The sequence below is a fragment of the Phacochoerus africanus genome, chromosome 2, assembly GCF_016906955.1.
Source record: "Phacochoerus africanus isolate WHEZ1 chromosome 2, ROS_Pafr_v1, whole genome shotgun sequence".
NCBI classification, from domain to species: domain Eukaryota; kingdom Metazoa; phylum Chordata; class Mammalia; order Artiodactyla; family Suidae; genus Phacochoerus; species Phacochoerus africanus.
Genome location: NC_062545.1, coordinates 255,866,941 through 255,885,590, shown reverse-complemented (window position 1 = coordinate 255,885,590; position 18,650 = coordinate 255,866,941). Strand labels below are relative to the sequence as shown.

Genomic DNA, 18,650 nt, shown 5'->3' with positions numbered 1-18,650 from the left:
GCAGCTGTAGCTCCAATTAGATCTCTAGCCTGGGAACCTCCATATGCCACAGGTGCAGCCCTAAAATGACAAAAAAAAAAAAAAACCCACCCCCAAAACCAAACCCCCCCAAAAAACAGGAAAGCCATGGCAAGATCTAAAGTAGTCTAATGTATTAAAAGGGAGAACTGAAGAGTAGAAACACAGGACTCTGCAGAGTACAAAGGACACTAGCTTCCTGCCACCTTAACTGATAGCTTCTTGCAAACAGCAACAGTGTAAGCAGAGAAGGATAAGCATAGCTGGCTTCACTTGCTAGAGACAGGCCAAAGTAGAACATCTAATAAATATTTAAGAATCTTCAAGACATTGGACAATCGCTGAGAGCATCTCACCCGGAGAGACTTGTGCAGCTCTTGCATCTGGGAGGTTCTAGTTGTCTCAGGAATCTCTTTATGAAGACGGGCCTCTTCCAAGCGTTTCATTGCCCTGTGACAGAAGCATTATCACCCTGAGCAAAGGGGTTGGAAACAAGGGTCCACACAAGTCTCTCTACACTCAACTTTAATGAACAACCACAGTAATTATAAAGCAGATCCTTAGTCTTTGAGAGGAAGTAAGAAAAAGTATGCTCTTTCCTCCCTCTCAAGGCTCTCCTTACCTGGGCAGTGAATAATTAGCAATCCACAGTCTAGCAACCTTCAGGCTGTTTGGTCCTTCATGGTACCAGGTTTGCTGATACTGAAAGTTAAATTAAGAGTAGAAACGTCAAGTCTCAAGCAATTCCTACCCCTTTCATTGCTGTCAATTTCCTATTATAACTGCCCAGAAAAAAGGTGAATTAGTTCAGGAATAGGATGAAATCAGGTACATGTGCCTTCTCCTGTGTTTCTTTCTATGAACTCTCATTGGATGGTTTCTGGTTCCTTGTTAAAAGTGACACCAGGAATGCTATGGTTCTTTCTTGAATGGGAAACTGACTTACCTCCATTTAGACTTACACAGGAACCACAAACTACTGCCAACAACTCTTTCTGAGCAGTAGAGTCTTTGACTCCCTGTCCCCTAACCTAGCAAAGTAAACCACCGAAAGCAGAAGACGAGAGCACTACCCCCTTGTTCACTGCATGTTTATACTATGAAGTCAAAGACATATTTTACCTCTTCTTTGGACTTCTTGGATTTCTCATCATCTTTTTTGGTCTTTTTTAAGGCATCAGTACCGACCACTGAGAGGATGTTTCTTAACCTGTTACCAAAAAGATCAGATTTAAATAGAGGTGAGATTGTGAAAAGTCTCTCTAAGAAGAAGGCAAGTCAGCCCTATTCTCTCACCGTTCAAACCCAGGCCACCTTCTTTAGGAGTCACGTGGTGACGCCTGAACTTCCTGTGTGATTTCTTCCACTCATTGGTCTTGATTTGCAGAGTCCCTAAATTGATCTAAAAGCAATCACCCTGTTCAACTTAGGAGTCAGCCAGCCCCACCACTGCCAGCACTGGGGCTGTGAATCACTCAACGCCACAATGTGCTGGATACTGACTCAGGTGCTGAGCGGAAGTTTCCATCATGGCTCAGCAGTAATGAATCCGACTAGTATCCATGAGAACACAGGTTCGATCCCTGGCCTTGCTCAGTGGATTAAGGATCTGGCGTTGCCGTGAGCTGTGGTGTACGTCGCAGATGCAGCTTGGAATCTGAGTTGCTGTGGCTGTGGTGCAGGCCAGCAGCTGCAGCTCCGGTTTGACCCCTAGCCTGGGAACTTCCATATGTCGTGGGTGCAGCCCTAAAAAGCCAAGAAAAAAAAAAAAAAAAGACTAGGAAACAGATCTTGATTTCAAGTAGCATGGCGGGGGTGGAGGTGAGGGTGGACAGGATACAGGATATACAGAAAGTACTGGGGAACCATAGTACATTACATTAAGTGTTATGATAGTGGTAAGCCCAGGCTGCTAAGGGGAATCATAGAAGGAGTAAACAGCCTAGGCCTGGGAGATCCCACTGTGGCTCAGGAGGTTAAGAAGCCAACATAGTCTCCATGAGGATGCTAATTCCATCCCTGGCCTTATTCAGTGGGTTAAGGATCCAGCCTTGGAGTAAGGTTCGATGTAGGTCACGGATGCAGCTTGGATCCTGCATGGCTGTGGTGCAGACTGGCAGCTACAGTTCCAATTTGATGCCTAGGCCAGGAACTTCCATGTGCTACAGATGTAGTCATAAAGAGAAAATAAACAAATAAATAAAAATAACCTAGGCCTGAAGGGAATCAGTGAAGGCCTCATGAAGGTCCTCAATTAATTAGGTCAGTAGGTCAAGAATGAGAAAGGACAGCTGAGACAGAAAGTTCAACAAATGTTAAGGTCTGGAGGTCAGAAAACCATGGAATCACAATAGTTCGGTGTGGCTGGACCATGCAGTACTGGGATAGGGCTGGTGAGAGAAAAGGCTGCAAATCTAAGCAGGGCCAGATCACAAAGGCAGGGAAATCAGACAGTGTACTGTTGCATCCTCTAAGTCTTAATGGACTGAATTAAGACAACAGCAGTGGGGACTCAAAGACATTCATCTAAGGGACACAATAAGACAGACCTTGCTGTTGGAGAAGACAGCAAACAACAATAAAAGTATACCCTCTGAAAGACGATTAAGAAAGTACATGCCATGGGAGTTCCCGTCGTGGCTCAGTGGTTAAGGAATCCGACTAAGAACCATGAGGTTGTGGGTTCGATCCCTGGCCTTGCTCAGCGGGTTAAGGATCCGGCGTTGCCGTGAGCTGTGGCGTAGGTTGCAGATGCGGCTCGGATCCCGCATTGCTGTGGCTCTGGCGTAGGCTAGTGGCTACAGCTCCGATTCGACCCCTAACCTGGGAACCTCCATATGCTGCAGAAGCGGCCCAAGAAATGGCAAAAAGACAAAAAAAAAAAAAGAAAGTAACGTGTCATGATACAGCATAATGGTGGGGCTTATTTTACAAGGGGTCAGGTGATAGGAAAGGATTCTTTAAGGAGCAGTATTTATGCTGAACTCCAAAGAATAAAAAGGCTCTAAAAGGCAAGCGAAGGGAACAAAAGGAGAAAAATTAAGTGGAAAGACAGAAAAAAGAGCTTGAGTATCCCTGGAGTACCATTATGGCTACTAAGTCTAGAAAACTGGGGAAAGATGGCACAAGGTTAAGATAAAGAACATGATTAGCAGTTTTTCACTTAAAGTTTAAATAAGAAGAAGACGCTGTAGGATTTTTAAGCAAACAACACAACAGATTTGGGGCTATTACAGTAGTCTAAACATGAAAGCAATAAAGGGAAAGAAAAGAGGACACACTGAAGGTACATTTCAGACATAGAATAAGATTTGGCTGACGGGTTATCCAGGTGAGGCAGGTTTTCAAATTGGGTGAATGGCAGTGTTATCTGCAAGGAGAATAGGAAAAGGATGGAGAACAGATGAGTTCAATTTAGACCTGTCAAATTTGAGTGCCTCTAGACTATCTAGGCTACAGAGACCTAGGAGTCACCGAATATATACGTGTTCAACAATGCCATGCAAATGGATCTAATCACTCAGTTAGTGGTGGACATGGGCAAAGAACAGAAGTGTATAAAAGTTAGGCAGGGGAAAAAGAAGCTTAGAAGAATTAGCTAGAGAAATGGGAGGAAGATTTGGTCTTATGAGGCGAGCCAAGGAAAGGGGGTGTATGAAGGAGGAAGCAGGTGGCCGGGTGCTAGGGCTGTTCTTAGTAAAGATACGCTGATGACCTCAATAAAGAGCAATTTCTACATGGCAGGGGTCAGTCTGTCTGCAGCGGGTTGAAGAGTAAATGAGTAGTAAGGGCCCTAAAGAGTAAATGCAATGAGCGAGGAATAGCTGAGCCCCAACTCCCGAAGAGACAGGCAGGCAGGCAGGCCAGGTCCTCCTAAGTGCACACGACTAGCCTGTCATTAAGAGATTTTTTAACTTTAAAATCACAAAAGGAGCATCATCTGAGGACAGGGCCTCTTTTCAATAACATCTGAAAACACTTGTCATTATGTTCTATGTTAATAACAAAGAATGTGTTTGTCGTTTGAATTTTCAGAGTTCGGTGACAAATGTTTACCCAACTCACAGCTCCACACCAAGGAAAGGAAGGGAGGGAACATGTCAACATCCTCCTCACAGTTTATAAAGAAAAATTAGTAGTGGAGTAAAAACTGGACTAAGACTCAGATTAAGGGAGTCCCAGTTGTGGCGCAGTGGAAATGAATCTGACAATCCCTGGCCTTGCTCAATGGGTGGGGGGGATCCAGCATTGCTGGGAGCTGTGGAATAGGTTAGACACGGCTTGGATCCCATGTTGCTGTGGCTGTGGCATAGGCTGGCAGCTGCAGCTCTGATTCAACCCTTAGCTGGGGAACCTCCATATGCCGCAGGTGCGGCCCTTAAAAAAAGCAAAAAAGAAAAAGACTCAGATTCAGGACTAAACCATATTAATACATAATACTTAATAAGATATTCTGTCAACATTATCTGAGATATTCTATAAAAGTTTTAGATATGATTAGTAGTTTTAGCTGACTAAAATTTGGAACTAGAACCCCATGATTAAAACAGAAAGACCAGGGAGTTCTCTTGTGGTGTGGCGGATTAAGGTTCTGGATTGACACTGCAGTGGTGCGGATTCAATCCCTGGCCCAAGAACTTCCACATGCAGTGGGAATGGCTAAAAAATAAGTGAAAAAAAAAAAAGTAAGTAAGAGTAAACTTATCTAAATATCTTGCCAACATATATTCAATTATATTAAAGTTAAATTAATACATTAAATAAAAAACCAAATTAAAAAAAAAAGGAAAGAGTAAAATTCAGAAAGGGCACCTTTCTCTTCTTTCAGCAGGACCCTCTCCAAAAAGCGTGATGGGTTCCCCCAGGGCTCTAAGGCAAGCCTTGACCTCTGAGTCATCTGTGGAAACATTGATTTGCCGGGCTCGCTTCCTTCTCTCAAATTCAGCTAACACTTCGGCCTGTCGCTCACTGATGTGCTCTTCAATTTCAAACACTTCTCCTATAAAAAGAACAGGCAACATCAGCATAATCACCAGATCTTCAAGTAGGGAGAAAGAATTTCTTACAATTGGAGTATATCTCTAAGGAAAGTTAACTGTCCTTTCTACTTCACACTTAACAGTTTATGGATTCTTGGTTTATTAAAGTATGCCAAACATAAAAAAATAATCAGGATTTAAAAGACAGGAAAATGGTTCAAGCCATACTGTTTCATCTGGCAACCTTAACACTTATATAAACATACAACTGACATGAGACAATGAGAGTACAGAGTCCCTTTAACAAGTTAACTGGGCTTTCTATCCACAGTAAAATAGAAACACTATTTTAACAACTGCTAGAGCTACTCTCTAAAATAGTCTTTGTAGGAGTTTCCATTGTGGCAACACCAGATCCCCTAACCTACTGTGCCAGGCCAGGGATCAAACCCGCACCTCTGCAGCAACTGGAGGCACTGCAGTTGGATTCTTTTTTTTTTTTTTATTTTTTTAATTTTCCCACTGTACAGCAAGGGGGTCAGGTTATCCTTACATGTATATATTACAATTACATTTTTTCCCCCACCCTTTCTTCTGTTGCAACATGAGTATCTAGACAAAGTTCTCAATGCTATTTAGCAGGATCTCCTTGTAAATCTATTCTAAGTTGTGTTGCAGTTGGATTCTTAACCCACTTTGCCACAGAGGGAACTCTGACTATAAGGCTTTTTGGATAATCCAGCAGCCCAGATACAAGCATTTGGCTGAAAAATGAGAAGTACAGTAGTGATGCTGTTATGTTTAAAACAACATAAAAAGTTAAAAAAGTCACCAAAGCACATGTGTACAGACAAAGAAAACGTGTGGGAGTATTAATGAGAAATGACAGAATCCTATCTGCAGAGGTCTTTCTACTCCTTTCATTACGATTTGAATTTCTTATGACAAATATGAATAATTTTATTTTAAAAACAGTGGACCACTAGTTACTGACATCAAAAGATATCCTCAACAGTAAAAAGAATGACAAATGCAGGTTACGAAATAATTTATCATGATTTCATTTATAGAAAAAAATCTTGTATTTCTGTAGCTTTATTAAATTCTTGGAATAATATAGACCTAATTAATAAGGATTATAGGCTTTTCTACTTCACACATTTCTAACTAATCTCTTTCAAAATAAAAACAGCTATTGCTTTTAATTGAAAGAGATATTTAATTTTGGGTGAAAAATAATTGGAAAACTGAACAAGTTAGAATATTATGAACCAGGGTAGTTCCAAACCAATGCCAGAACTATCCTAGATATCCATAGGATAAGTGGAATCAATCTGAATCCAAACACACACTGAATAAATTCCTAGTAAAATTACTAACAATTCAGGGAAGGGAACCTGTATAAAAGGTTTTAAGAAAAAAGGTTCTGGGAGTTCCCGTCGTGGCACAGTGGTTAATGAATCTGACTAGGAATCATGAGGTTGCGGGTTCAATCCCTGGCCTTGCTTAGTGGGTTAATGATCTGGCGTTGCTGTGAGCTGTGGTGTAGGTTGCAGACGCAGCTCGGATCCCAAGTTGCTGTGGCTCTGGCGTAGGCTGGCGGCTACGGCTCTGATTAGACCCCTAGCCTGGGAACCTCCCATATGCCGTGGGAGTGGCCCAAGAAATGGCAAAAAAGACAAAAAAAAAAAAGTTAAAAGAAAAAAGGCTCTGGGGTAATGTTAAATGGGTAGGCAGAAAGTATGGCCTTCGAAAGATGCAAATTTTTGTTTGTTTTGTTTGTTGTTTTGTTTTTTTTTGCTTTGTTAGGGCCGCACTTGGGGCATTTGAAAGTTCCCAGGCCAGGGGTCAAACAGGAGCTGCAGCTGCCAGCCTACACCACAGTCACAGGGTCTTGGGATCTGAACCACGTCTGAGACCTATACCACAGCTCAAAGTAACAGTGGATCCTTTAATCCACATTTGAATGAGGTCAGGGATCCAACCTGCATCCTCTTGGATACAAGTTGGGTTCGTGTAACCCGGGAGCCACAATGGGAACACCAATAGATGCAAGTTTAATATGCAAAGTTTTCTGACACTATACTTGTGATATCTACGTTTAGGAAAGTAAATATTACAGAAATTTTGAGCACCCAAAGTAGAGATGGACTACAGTTTGCATCTTACCAGAGGTTATGTTAATATTCCCTGCTTCAATTCCTGCTTTAAGTCCTTCTTTTCCCAAAATCCCAGACTCTCCTTTGGCCAGCCGTTCCCTCTCCTTTTCTTCCAAACTTCCATAATAGATATGTGGTTTCTTCACAACAGGAGCGACTAAGTCATCAGGTGCCTTAGTTTTGGTTGCCTGTTAAATCAAAGACCTGGATGAACCTAAAGCTTAATCTCAGCAACTTGCTAGCTTCCCAGAGGATGAAGCTTATCCAGAGCTTCAATCCTATTCCCTCCCCCAAAAAAGACAAGTTGGACACCAATTAAGATGTATCTTCCCTGATGGAGTGGGGCAGGGGGGAGTGTTCCAGTCTCTCAGTCACTTTAAGTTTTGCAGATAGGAAGAGGTAGATAAAACTAGTGAATTTCTCTTGTGATTTTTCTATCAATGGTTTGCTTTGGAACATGTTTACTTCATTTGGTTGGAGGTGCAATCTCTTCTTGGGTTTTATGAAACTTTCAGGGCCACTGCTCATCACAGGAGATATCAAGAATAACTGAAATAACCAACGCCATGATAAAGGGAAACAAGTTATAAAGTTACCGGTCTATACAATTCAAACGTTTTCAGACCCGAGGTAGTAGATATGAAGTTAGGAGGCCTCATTATAATCAAGACTGACACTGTCGTAAATCTTGGCCAAAACCCTACTCCCTTTCAGAGCTCCGTTTCTGAACGAGACGGAAGAGGTATTTACATTTTAGGGTTGTTGTAGTAAGAGATGAAAATGACCTAAAACACACTCCGGTCACTCAAAGAAAAACGCTGCTCAGCTCTCTAAGACCAGACCGAGTCTGGCAGCCTTCCTCCTCAGTCCTCCACCGCCCGTTCCCTAACGGCTCTGTTCTGCACGGACCCCCCCACCCCTCCGCACTCCCTGCCAGAGTGAGCTGAGATCCGTACCGTGGAGGAGGCTCGCGAGGAAGCCATGCTGGGCTCCGAGGCCGCGAAGCTTCAGCAAAAGGCGAGCCCTACGTTTCCAGACCATCCACCGCGCGCCTAACAAAGCGGAATTACGTCCAGACCGGAAGTGGGCCGAGGGCCGAAGCCGCGTCCTGGGCGCCGTAGAGCATGATGGGAATCGTAGTAGGGAAGGCTCTGGGTGCGCTGAGCGTTGTGACACGTACAGCCTCTAAAAAGAGCACGCGGAGGACGCGGTTCTGCGAAGAGAGAGACTCAGAGCAACCTAGGAGGTGTAGTGCAGTTGACATAGCAGAAGATTCGGGGTGGGCGCTGAGGTTCCGGGAAAGGGCTGAAAAGAGGTAGGTGCTTCAAGTCGCGCGCCTCCGGACTGAACTCCGGGAGTGAAACGGAGCCTTCCGTGGTCTGCTGCCGCTCCCGGCCCTGCGAAGAGCTTTAAGTCCTCCTAGAGTGGTGGGCCATGTTGCCATGGAAACCTTTGCCCCGGACCCAGGAGTGCGGTCCTGTAGCCGCGAAAGGAGTGTGCTCTCCTCCGCTGTCGGGAAGTTCTCTCGGCAGCTTCTTTTGAGCTGGGTGGATTTTCGGTGCATTTGGGCAGTGGCGAAAGAATAAGCTCGAAGAGCCCTCTAGCGCCAGAGTAAAATAAAGAGCCAGCGGAGGAACCATGGCCTGTGTTTGGTCTGTATTACTCTGAGTGAGATGATGAATGTCAGGCGTCAGGTAAACTGCACGCAAGCAGCTCTGCACAGCCCTGTGTTGCCCTGGGTGTTGGGGCACCAGAGATCGACAAGACAAGGTTTTTGCTCCCGTGTCGGGGGTGGAGATTTTTCAAAATTTATTGTTGTTTCCCGAGCTGGACAGAGCCTCCTACCCTCTCCAAGGGCAATTACAATAATAATGGCTACATATTTGAGCGTTTACTAAATGCCAAGTTACGTACGTTACAGGCACTTATCTGCATCACGTCATTCAATCCATACAACACCCGAGTACAGATACAAGGGAAGAAGCTAAGATCTAGTGAAAGGCGAAGCTAATTGTCCAAGATCAGTGGCAATAGGATTTGAGTCTCTGCCCTTTGCCTCCAAAGCGAGCACTTTTACCCATTACACTATACTTCTTCATAGCGGTGAGCTTTTCACAGCTTGCGGGAAAGTTAGAATGTATGACAATTGTTTTTTTCTTTTAAGCATTCTCTTGGAACTTTGGCTTCCTCTTGCCTTTGTCTACGTTGGAATCAAGATCCTATTTGATTTGGGAGTTCCTGTCGTGGCGCAGCAGAAACGAATCCGACTAGGAACCATGAGGTTGTGGGTTTGATCCCTGGCCTTGCTCAGTTGGATCCGGAGCTTAAGGATCTGGCATTGGGGTGAGCTGTGGTGTAGGTCGCAGACGTGGCTCGGATCTGGCATTGCTGTGGCCCTGGCGTAGGCCGGCAGCCACAGCTCTGATTAGACCCCTAGCCTGGGAATTTCCGTATGCTGTGGGAGCGCCCTAAAAGGACAAAATACAAAAAAAAAAAAATCGTATTTGATTTAGTACCAAGCAATTTGAAATGTAATGTGCCAGTGTTTTGTGTTAATATCATTTGTCTCAGTCCCAGGCTTCCTGGGAGGAGGGGACATTTTATCTTTTGTATACTTCACAGTCCCTAGCTACATCCTAGATACATGTAATAATCATTTATGTTTGTACATACTTTTTTTTTTTTTTTTTTTGCTTTTTAGGGCCGCACCTGCGGCATATGGAGGTTCCCAGGCTAGGGGTCTAATCAGAGCTACAGCTGCCGGCCTGTACCACAGCTCACCACAACACCGGATCCTCAACCCTCTGAGTGAGGCCAGGGATCAAACCCTTAACCTCATGGTTCCCAGATAGATTCATTTCCACTGCACCACGATGGGAACTGTACATACCTCATTTTATTTATTTATTTTTTTGTCTTTTGTCTTTATTGGGCTGCAGCAGTGGCATGTAGAGCCGAGTCTGCAACCTATACCACAGCTCACAGCAATGCTGGATCCTCAACCCACTGAGTGGGGCCAGGGATTGAACCTGCAACCTCATGGTTCCTAGTTGGATTTGTTTCCGCTGCACCATGACAGGAACTCCAGAACCATATATACTTTAAAGGAGGTTTCACTTACCTCATTCTCACTTTTTTTGTGTGGTCTTTTTTAGGGCCACACCTGAGATATATGGAAGCTCCTAGACTAGGAGTCAAACTGGAGCTATAGCTTCCAGCCTACACCAAAACCATAGCAACACAGGATCCAAGCCCTGTCTGCAACCTATACCACAGCTCACGGCAATGCTGGATCCTTAACCCACTGAGCAAGGCCAGGGATCAAACCTGCATCCTCGTGGATACTAGTGGGATTCTTAACCTGCTAAGTCTCAGCGGGAACTCCAAGGCTGAGACATTTGTTAATCAACTGAATAGCTTCAACTTTATCTGTAAAATAGGGTAATTTTGCCAGTGTCATAGTATTTCTGTGTTAAAAATGAGAATGTACAAGGAAAGCATAGCATGGTGCTCGAGAAAAGTTCATTTCACTTTTTGAATTTGAATCTCTAAATTTATTCAGCAAAACATATACTGATTGGTTATTATAGACATTCTCTACAGGATGCTGTTGGGAATATAAAGATGATGCCATTGGAGTTTCCTTCGCGGCTCAGCGGTTAACAAACCTAACTAGGATCCATGAGGATGCGGGTTCCATCCCTGGCCTTGCTCAGTGGGTTAAGGATCCGGGGTTGCCATGAGTTGGGGTGTAGGTTGAAAATTCGGCTCAGATCCTGTTTTGCTGTGGCTGTGGTGTAGGCTAGAGGCTATAGCTCCAATTTGACCTCTGGCCTGGGAACCTCCATATGCTGCAGGTGCAGCCCTAAAAAGAAAAAAAAAAAAAAAATGATGCCCTCAACAACTTTTAAACTCAGTTCAGGAGTTTCCTTCTAAAGAAAACCTTTTTTTTTTTGAGTTCCCATCATGGCGCAGTGGTTAATAAATCCAACTAGGAACCATGAGGTTGCAGGTTCGATCCCTGGCCTTGCCAAGTGGGTTGGGGATCTGGCGTTGCTGTGGCTGTGGTGTAGGCTGGCAGCTGCGGCTCTGATTCGACCCCTAGCCTGGGAACCTCCACATGCTGCAGGAGCGGCCCAAGAAATGGCAAAAGTCAAAAATAAAGAAAGGGAGAAAACCTTTTTTTTTTTTTTTTTTTTAAGCATACAAATTACTTTGGATTTTCATATTCTAGGGTGTTCCCTTGGCCTCTGTGCATACTTGTTCTCTCTGCCTCGGATGCCCTTAAGCCCCTTTCTCTGCCTGCCCTTCGCACATCAACTAAGACATCATCTCTACCAGGAAGTCTTGCACATCCCTCTTCACCCCACTGGACTGAGTGCTTATGTGATACCATTGCGTTACCCTCCTCAGCGTTCTTATTACACTGTATTGAAATTTTCTCTTTGTTTGTTTTTCCCACAGATTGTGACTATGCCTTTTAACTGTGTAGCTGGAGTACAAGAAGTGTTTGTTTAATGAATGACCTATCCATTTAGCACCTACTTAGACCCTAAGGATAACCCTGTGAATTGGTGAGTTAGAGGGAGTTTTCCTAAGATTTAGTAAACTGATTTTAGTATTTGCAAGTGATCACAAATCCCTCACAATTTGCACATAATATTAATCAAATTTAATGGCTTGTGTATATTCCTATTAACTATACTGAATTAAGATGTGATATTTAATTTTACTCTCTTAGCTAGAGTATTTCCTTGTGAACAGAGCATGAGATTGAAATGACTGTTGTCTAGAATCCTCTTTTATAGGCATCTTGCTTGTTTTTTTTTTTTTTTTTTTGGTGGGGTGGGGGGTATTGGCTGTGCCCACGGCATATAGAAGTTCCCAGGCCAGGGATCAAATCACACCACAGCAGGACCTGAGCCGCAGTAGTGACAATGCTGGATCCTTAACCCATTGAACCACCATGGAACTCCTAGGCAGCTTGCTATTGTAAGTTCTGGAAGAAAGAATTTTGTGGAACTTCGTGGAACTTCATCATGTAATAATCATACAGCTAAAGACCTAGAAGTCAGTGTATGACTCTAGATGAGTCTTTTGTATTGCCATTTGCTTTAGTGTGGTTGCTTACAAATTGATCTGATATTTGTAGCTGAGATTTATCTTTTCCATTTGTTCCTCCTGTCTGCAATCTTTTTTTTTTTTTTTTTGTCTTTTTAGGGCCACACTCGCAGCATATGGAGGTTCCCAGGCTAGGGGTTGAATCAGAGCTATAGCTGCTAGCCTACGCCACAGCCACAGCAATGCTGGATCCAAGCCATATCTGCGACCTACACCACAGCTCACAGCAATGCTGGATCCTTAACCCGCTGAGTGAGGCCAGGGATTGAACCCGTGTCCTCATGGGTGCTAGTTGGGTTCGATAACTGCTGAGCCATGACGGGAACACCATCCTCTCTGCCATTTTTAACAGCTCATAGGTTGCTGGGTCTGTTCCTTAGTGTTGATTTCATCATGCTGCGACGGAAACCAACCCGCCTGGAGCTGAAGCTTGATGACATTGAGGAGTTTGAGAGCATTCGAAAGGACCTGGAGGTAAGAGTACAACTTTCAAACCCTTAGGACTATTTAGAACACTAACTCCAACTTTTGAACTCCAGATTCTTATACCAACAGCTTATTTGAAATCTCTATTTGGGTACTTTACAAGCATCTCAAATGTAATATATTAGTTTCCAGTGGCTGCTGTCGGAAATTATTACAGACTTGGTTTAAAACAAATTTATGCTTTCACAGGGTTTTGGTTTTTTTTATCAAATTTTTTTTGTCTTTTTGTCTTTTTTTTAGGGCTGTATCCGAGGCATATGGAGTTTCCCAGGCTAGGGGTCAAATCGGAGCTGCAGCTGCCAGCCTACACCACAGCACCGCCAGATCCAAGCCACGTCTGCAACCTATACCACAGCTCACGGCAACCCTGGATCCTTAACCCACTGAGCGAGGCCAGGGATCAAACCCGAAACCTCGTGGCTCCTAGTCAGATTCCTGTCCGCTGCACCATGACAGGAACTCCTGCTTTCACAGTTTCGTAGTCCAGAAATCTGAGATTGTTATCACTGATCCAAAATCAAGGTTTTAGGACCACGCTCCCTCCAGAGGCTCTAGGGGAGAATCTGTTCCTTGACTATTGCAGCGTCTGGTGGCCAATGGCATTCCTTGACTTGTGGCCACACCATTCCAGTCTCTGCCTCTGTGATCACATCGCCTTCTCCTCTTCTGTCTGTGAAGTCTCCCTCTGCCCCTTCTTGTAAGGATACATGTAATGGCATTAAGGCCCACTCAGATAACCCAAGATAATATTCCCATGCAGTATCCTTAAATCCATCACATCTGCAAAGACCCTTTTCACACATGAAGCAACAATTACAGGATCTGGGGATTAGGAACTGACAGCTTTGGAGGTCATTGTTCAGCCTACTACATTTAACATTAAAACAAACAAACAAAAAACCTCATGATTTTTCCCTCAAACCAGTTTCACCTCAGCGTTTCTTATGTCAGTGTCTATGCAATTGCTCAAGCCAGAAACCTAGGAGTCAATGTTGAGGTCTCCCTTTTCCTTACCTTTCATATTCTGTCTGTTCACAAATTGTTTGATTCTACCTCTAGAATATTTCCACAATCTACCCATACCTTTTCATCTCCACTTTTAGAATCTTAGTCCAAGTAACCATCATCTCACTCTGTACAATTTCAGTAGCATCTTAAGTTGTGTCTCTACTTCCATTTTTGTGTCTTCAGTCCATTCTCCATCAGGTATCTAGAATGATCTTTAAAAAAATTCAGGTCAGGAGTTCCCTGCTGTGGAGCAGTGGGATTGGCAGCATCTTTGCATCACCAGGATGCAGGTTGGATCCCTAGCCCTGCACAGTGCGTTAAAGGATCCAACATTGTCCCAGCTGTGGTATAGGTCACAGCTGTGGCTCAGATCTGGATCTAATCCCTGGACTTGGAACTCTATATGCCAAAAAAAAAAACTCAGATCGTATCATTCTTGTGCTTAAAACTCCTCAGTGGTTTTCTGCATTTGCAATTGAAACCTCAATTCCTTATTGTGGCCACAAAATTTTGTATGTTCTGGCCCCTCTCAGGATTCACCTTCTGCCACTCTTTGCCTTGCCCCCTGTACCCTAGGCACACTGGTTTTCTTCCATTTCCTCCAACATGCAGAACTATTTGTAATTCGTGGCTTTTGCGCACATTATTTCTCTCTGCCTGGGGTGCTTCCACTTTCTTCATGTCTCAGTTTGAGTGTCACAGCCTCAGTCTAAGAGGCCTCTTCTGAGCCTGTCCAGCTTAGGTGTGTCATCCCTGCCCATGTTGCCTCCCTCTCATTAGAGTCTCTCAAAGTGGTTTGTTCTTTTATTTCATGGCACTTATAATTTACAATGACTTGTTTATTGTAAAATCATTTACATTAGGAACTCTGATTATAGAAGACTGTAGAAGGAAGATATGTCTGTCTTCTCTGCCTTTGAATTTCCAGAATCTAGTACATAGTAGTTCCATATGTATTTTTAAGTGTAGCCTTACCCTGTGGTATTAGATATCTCTTAATAAGGCTTAAATGATTTACTGGCCTTCAGAATAAAGTCCACATTCCTTAGGATGGCATAGAAGGCCCTTTGTGATCTGGTGCTTGTTTGTCTGTCCACTTTATCTCCCACTGCCAAGTTATCTTTAATCTCAGTGCCCTACGCACACTCTGTGCCTTTCCCTGGCGTGCCCTTTATGGTTTAAACTTCAGTTGTAATGCGTCCCAGAAAGTGTTAGTCTCATTCTGAACTTTGACTCTCCCGAGTCAGCTTACTGTTGAGTTACCCTTTTTTGTTTGTTTGTTTCCTTTTTAGGGCCGCACCGCGGCATATGGAGGTGCCCAGGCTAGGGGTCTAATCAGAGCTGTAGCCGCCGGCCACAGCCACAGCAACGCGGGATCCGAGCCGCATCTTCGACCTACAGCACAGCTCACGGCAATCCCGGATCCTTAACCCACTGAGCAAGGCCAGGGATCAAACCCACAACCTCATGGTTCCTGGTGGGATTCGTTTTCGCTGCATCGTGACGGAAACTCCCTTCATTTCTTGTCTTTCTGAGAATAGCCGTTCTAATGGGCATGAGGTGATATTGCATTGTGCTTTTGATTGGCATTTCCCTGATGATCAGTGATGCTGAATGTTGGACATCTTTTCCCATGCCTGTTGGCCATCTGTATATCCTCTTTGGAAAAATATCTATTCAGATTTTCTGTCCGTTCGACAGAAAATCAGACAATTTTTAAATTGGGTTGTCTCTTTTTGTCGTTATTGACGTGTATGAGTTCTTTATGTATTTTGGATATTAACCTTTTATCAGCTAAATTGTTCGCATTTGTCTTCTTCCATTTGATAGGCTTTCGCTTGTGGGTGATTTTCTCTGCTGGGCAGAGGCTTTTAGTTCACTATAGTCCCATTTGTTTATTTTTGCTTTTGTTTCCCTTGTCTGAGGAGATATACTCTGAAAGATACTGCTAAGACTGATGTCAAATAGCATATTGCCTATGTTTTCTTCTAGGAGTTTTATGGTTTTAGGTCTTACATTCCAGTCTTCCATCCATTTTGAGTTAATTTTTGTGTATGGCATAAGATTGTGGTCTAGCTTCATTCTTTTGCATGTGGCTATTCCGTTTTCTCAACAGCATTTATGAAAGTAGCTGTCCTTTCTCCTTGGTATGTTCTTTGCTACTTTGTTATAAGTTAATTATCCGTATATGTGAGCATTTGTTTCTGGGCTCTCATTTCTGTTCCATCGATCTGTATTTCTCTTTTTCTGCTAATACTGTGCTTTTTGGTTTACTATGGCTTTTGTAGTATAATTAGAAATCAGGGAGTGAGTGTGTTACCGCCAGCTTTGTTCTTTTTTCTTTTTTTTTTTCAGGATTGATTGCTTTGGCTACTTGGCGTCTTTTGTGGTTTCTTACAAATTTTAGGAATTTTTGTTCTCTTTCTGTAAAAAATGTTGGGATTTTGAAGGAGATTGAATTAAATCTAAAGATGGCTTTAGGTAGTATGGACATTTTAACTGTTAATGGTTCTATTCATGAGCATAGAATACCTTTTCATTTCATTGTGTCTTTAGTTTCTTTCAATAAGTTCTTATAGTATTCAGTATACAGGCCTTTTCACCTCCTTGGTAAAAATTGATTCCTAGATATTTTATTGTATCATTTTTTAGTCTTTCTACTAAGGGCAGTTATCTAGTGGGTTTCGCCTCTTTTTGAATAACTTAGGAGGGAGAGATACTTTTTGCTGCACTGAAATGAAACAGTAGAAAACTGGTATTTCATTTTTGTTTGTTTTGTCTTTTTAGGGCCATACCCGTGGCATATGGAGGCTCCCAGGCCAGGGGTTGAATCAGAGCTGTAGCTTCTGGCCTACATCATAGCCACACGAGATCTGAGTCTGCAACCTGCACCACAGCTCACAGCAACCCTGGATCCTTAACCCACTGAGTGAGGCCGGGATTGAACCTGCGTCCTCATGGATACTAGTCAGATTCATTTCTGCTGACTCCGGTTTTTCATTTATTACATTTTGATGACTCTGACTTCTGAAACAGTCAGCAGTTAACAGTGGGTAACAGTGGGAATCCTTTTAAGTGATTTCATTCTACTTGGATATTCAGAGTTTCTCACGACTTTTAAAATGACATCATCCTTTGCCATCTGAAACTTGTTTTCACAAAGGTGTTTGGGGAGAACTTTCTAATGTTATTTATTGGGTAGTGTAGACTAACCAGAGAGTAACTAGGCAAGGTCATTACATATATATACATATACATATATGTATAAATACATACATATATAAAGTAATACCTTGCTTATTCACTGTAATACTTTGACGTTGGGCTGTAAATGCTCACAGTTCAGCAGTAAGTGGTGAAGAATGGTGGTGATTCCAGGGACTAGTGTAGTAACAAACTCTAGATAAAACTTCTGTTCACTCTCAGAGAAAGTTGTTATCATCTAATATCTTTACAGGCAGGTAGTGGTAGTTGTGGGGCAAGTGTTAAAAGTCTTTTTTTAGGGCTGCATCCGAGGCACATGGAAGTTCCCAGGCTAGGGGTCAGATTGGAACTGCAGCTGCGGGCCTACACCACAACCATAGCAATGCCAGATCTGAGCTGTGTCTGCAACCTACACCACAGCTTATGGCGATGCTGGATCCTTAACCCACTGAGCAGGGCCAGGGATGGAACCCATGTTCTCATGGGTACTAGTTGGGTTCATTACTGCTGAGCCACAATGGGAACTCCTAAGTCTCTTTTTGAAAATGATCAGAGATCAAAGATAAAGACTTTGTGAATTCTGCAGTCACTTGTGGCTTAAGAGCCAAACCTTTTATCTGAAAACAGAATGACCCACCCCCCTCCAAAATCAGGCCTCATGATAGGATAGCACAAAACCTTCTATTCCTGTGTTTCATTTAATTTCATGATGTCATCCATGCAGTTAATTTCTGGTGGTTATTGTTTTATATGTCACTTTATTTTTTCATTTGTTGTGTGGACTTCCCTATCTGTTGTGTGGACTTTCCTCTGTGATAGCCCTGATCACCCTTTTGTAATTGTCTATTTATCTGTTTTCTTGTTAGATGACATCCTGGAATGTAGGGTTTATATCTTTGTTTTAATGGCTGCACCTGGGCCAGGGATCAAAAGAGCTGCGGTTATGACCCTCCACCACAGCTGTGGCAACACCGGCTCCTTAAACTGCTTGAAGTGCCATAGTGGGAACTCCAGAGGTTCTATCTTTTATCACCAGGTCTTTGCACTTCCCCTGTACCTCTAACCATCCAAATCTGGGATTCCAGTTTATTGTTCCATGGACTTGATCCCTATCCTTTACCCCATGCCCCTTAAGTGGTAGGTACTAAGTAAGTGTCTGGTTAATGGAGAGAATATTGCCTTAATACTAAAACTTTTATACTTTCAGACCCGTAAGAAACAAAAAGAAGATGTGGATGTTGTAGGAGGCAGTGATGGAGAAGGTGCCATTGGGCTCAGCAGTGACCCCAAGAGCAGGGAACAAATGATCAATGATCGAATTGGTTATAAACCCCAACCCAAGCCCAACAATCGTTCATCTCAGTTTGGAAGTTTTGAATTTTAGAGGTGGATGATCTCGCATGCCAGAGCCCTGGGATGGAGTCAAATGATGAAAGATTTAACAGAATGTTTTACCTCCTGCAGAGAGAAACACTTGTGCCTGCTTAACTTGCACTCTTAGCTGAAATTCAAACTATGGTTTGTATCTGGAAATTTACACTCTATAAAACTTGTCTCACTTTTGTTTTTTGAAATGCATTTTTAGAAGTGTGCAACGTCCTTAATGAAGTATAATAGCACTGTTGACTTGTTGTATTGTTCTTCCCACCTTTATTAAAAGACCGTAAGCACAGAA

The 18,650-nt window shown here is 43.1% G+C and overlaps 2 protein-coding genes across 4 annotated transcripts in view; one reads left to right on the top strand and one right to left on the bottom strand.

The window, feature by feature from the left end:
- PRPF4 (pre-mRNA processing factor 4) overlaps positions 1-8,304 on the bottom strand; it is a 17,660-nt gene extending 9,356 nt beyond the window's left edge. Inside the window, exons 1-6 of the mRNA XM_047768185.1 lie at positions 8,113-8,304; positions 7,167-7,344; positions 4,831-5,017; positions 1,141-1,228; positions 641-720; positions 375-468 (exon numbers count right to left, since the gene is read on the bottom strand). Coding sequence (XP_047624141.1) covers positions 375-468; positions 641-720; positions 1,141-1,228; positions 4,831-5,017; positions 7,167-7,344; positions 8,113-8,139 — 654 coding nt within the window. The 5' untranslated portion in view covers positions 8,140-8,304. The remainder of the gene's footprint in view (positions 1-374; positions 469-640; positions 721-1,140; positions 1,229-4,830; positions 5,018-7,166; positions 7,345-8,112) is intronic.
- Positions 8,305-18,650, top strand: CDC26 (cell division cycle 26). Of its 3 annotated transcripts, XM_047768190.1 has the most exons (5): positions 8,305-8,471; positions 9,321-9,499; positions 11,621-11,730; positions 12,658-12,751; positions 18,183-18,650. In XM_047768190.1, exons 3-5 carry the CDS (start codon positions 11,678-11,680, stop codon positions 18,357-18,359), a joined length of 324 nt encoding a protein of 107 aa, XP_047624146.1. In that variant the 5' UTR covers positions 8,305-8,471; positions 9,321-9,499; positions 11,621-11,677; the 3' UTR covers positions 18,360-18,650. The 3 variants fall into 3 exon arrangements, with proteins under 3 accessions (XP_047624146.1, XP_047624145.1, XP_047624147.1); XM_047768189.1 differs by lacking the exon at positions 9,321-9,499; XM_047768191.1 differs by lacking the exons at positions 8,305-8,471; positions 9,321-9,499 and having other exon boundaries at positions 11,619-11,730; positions 12,630-12,751.

Excerpts from the sequence above, each read along its gene's own strand:
- CDC26 (XM_047768189.1), top strand. The coding sequence starts at position 11,678 with ATGACCTATCCATTTAGCACCTACTTAGACCCTAAGGATAACCCTGTG. Across the intron at positions 11,731-12,657 it reads AAGGATAACCCTGTGAATTG|TGTTGATTTCATCATGCTGC; the intron begins GTGAGTTAGAGG and ends TCTGTTCCTTAG. Across the intron at positions 12,752-18,182 it reads GCATTCGAAAGGACCTGGAG|ACCCGTAAGAAACAAAAAGA; the intron begins GTAAGAGTACAA and ends TTATACTTTCAG.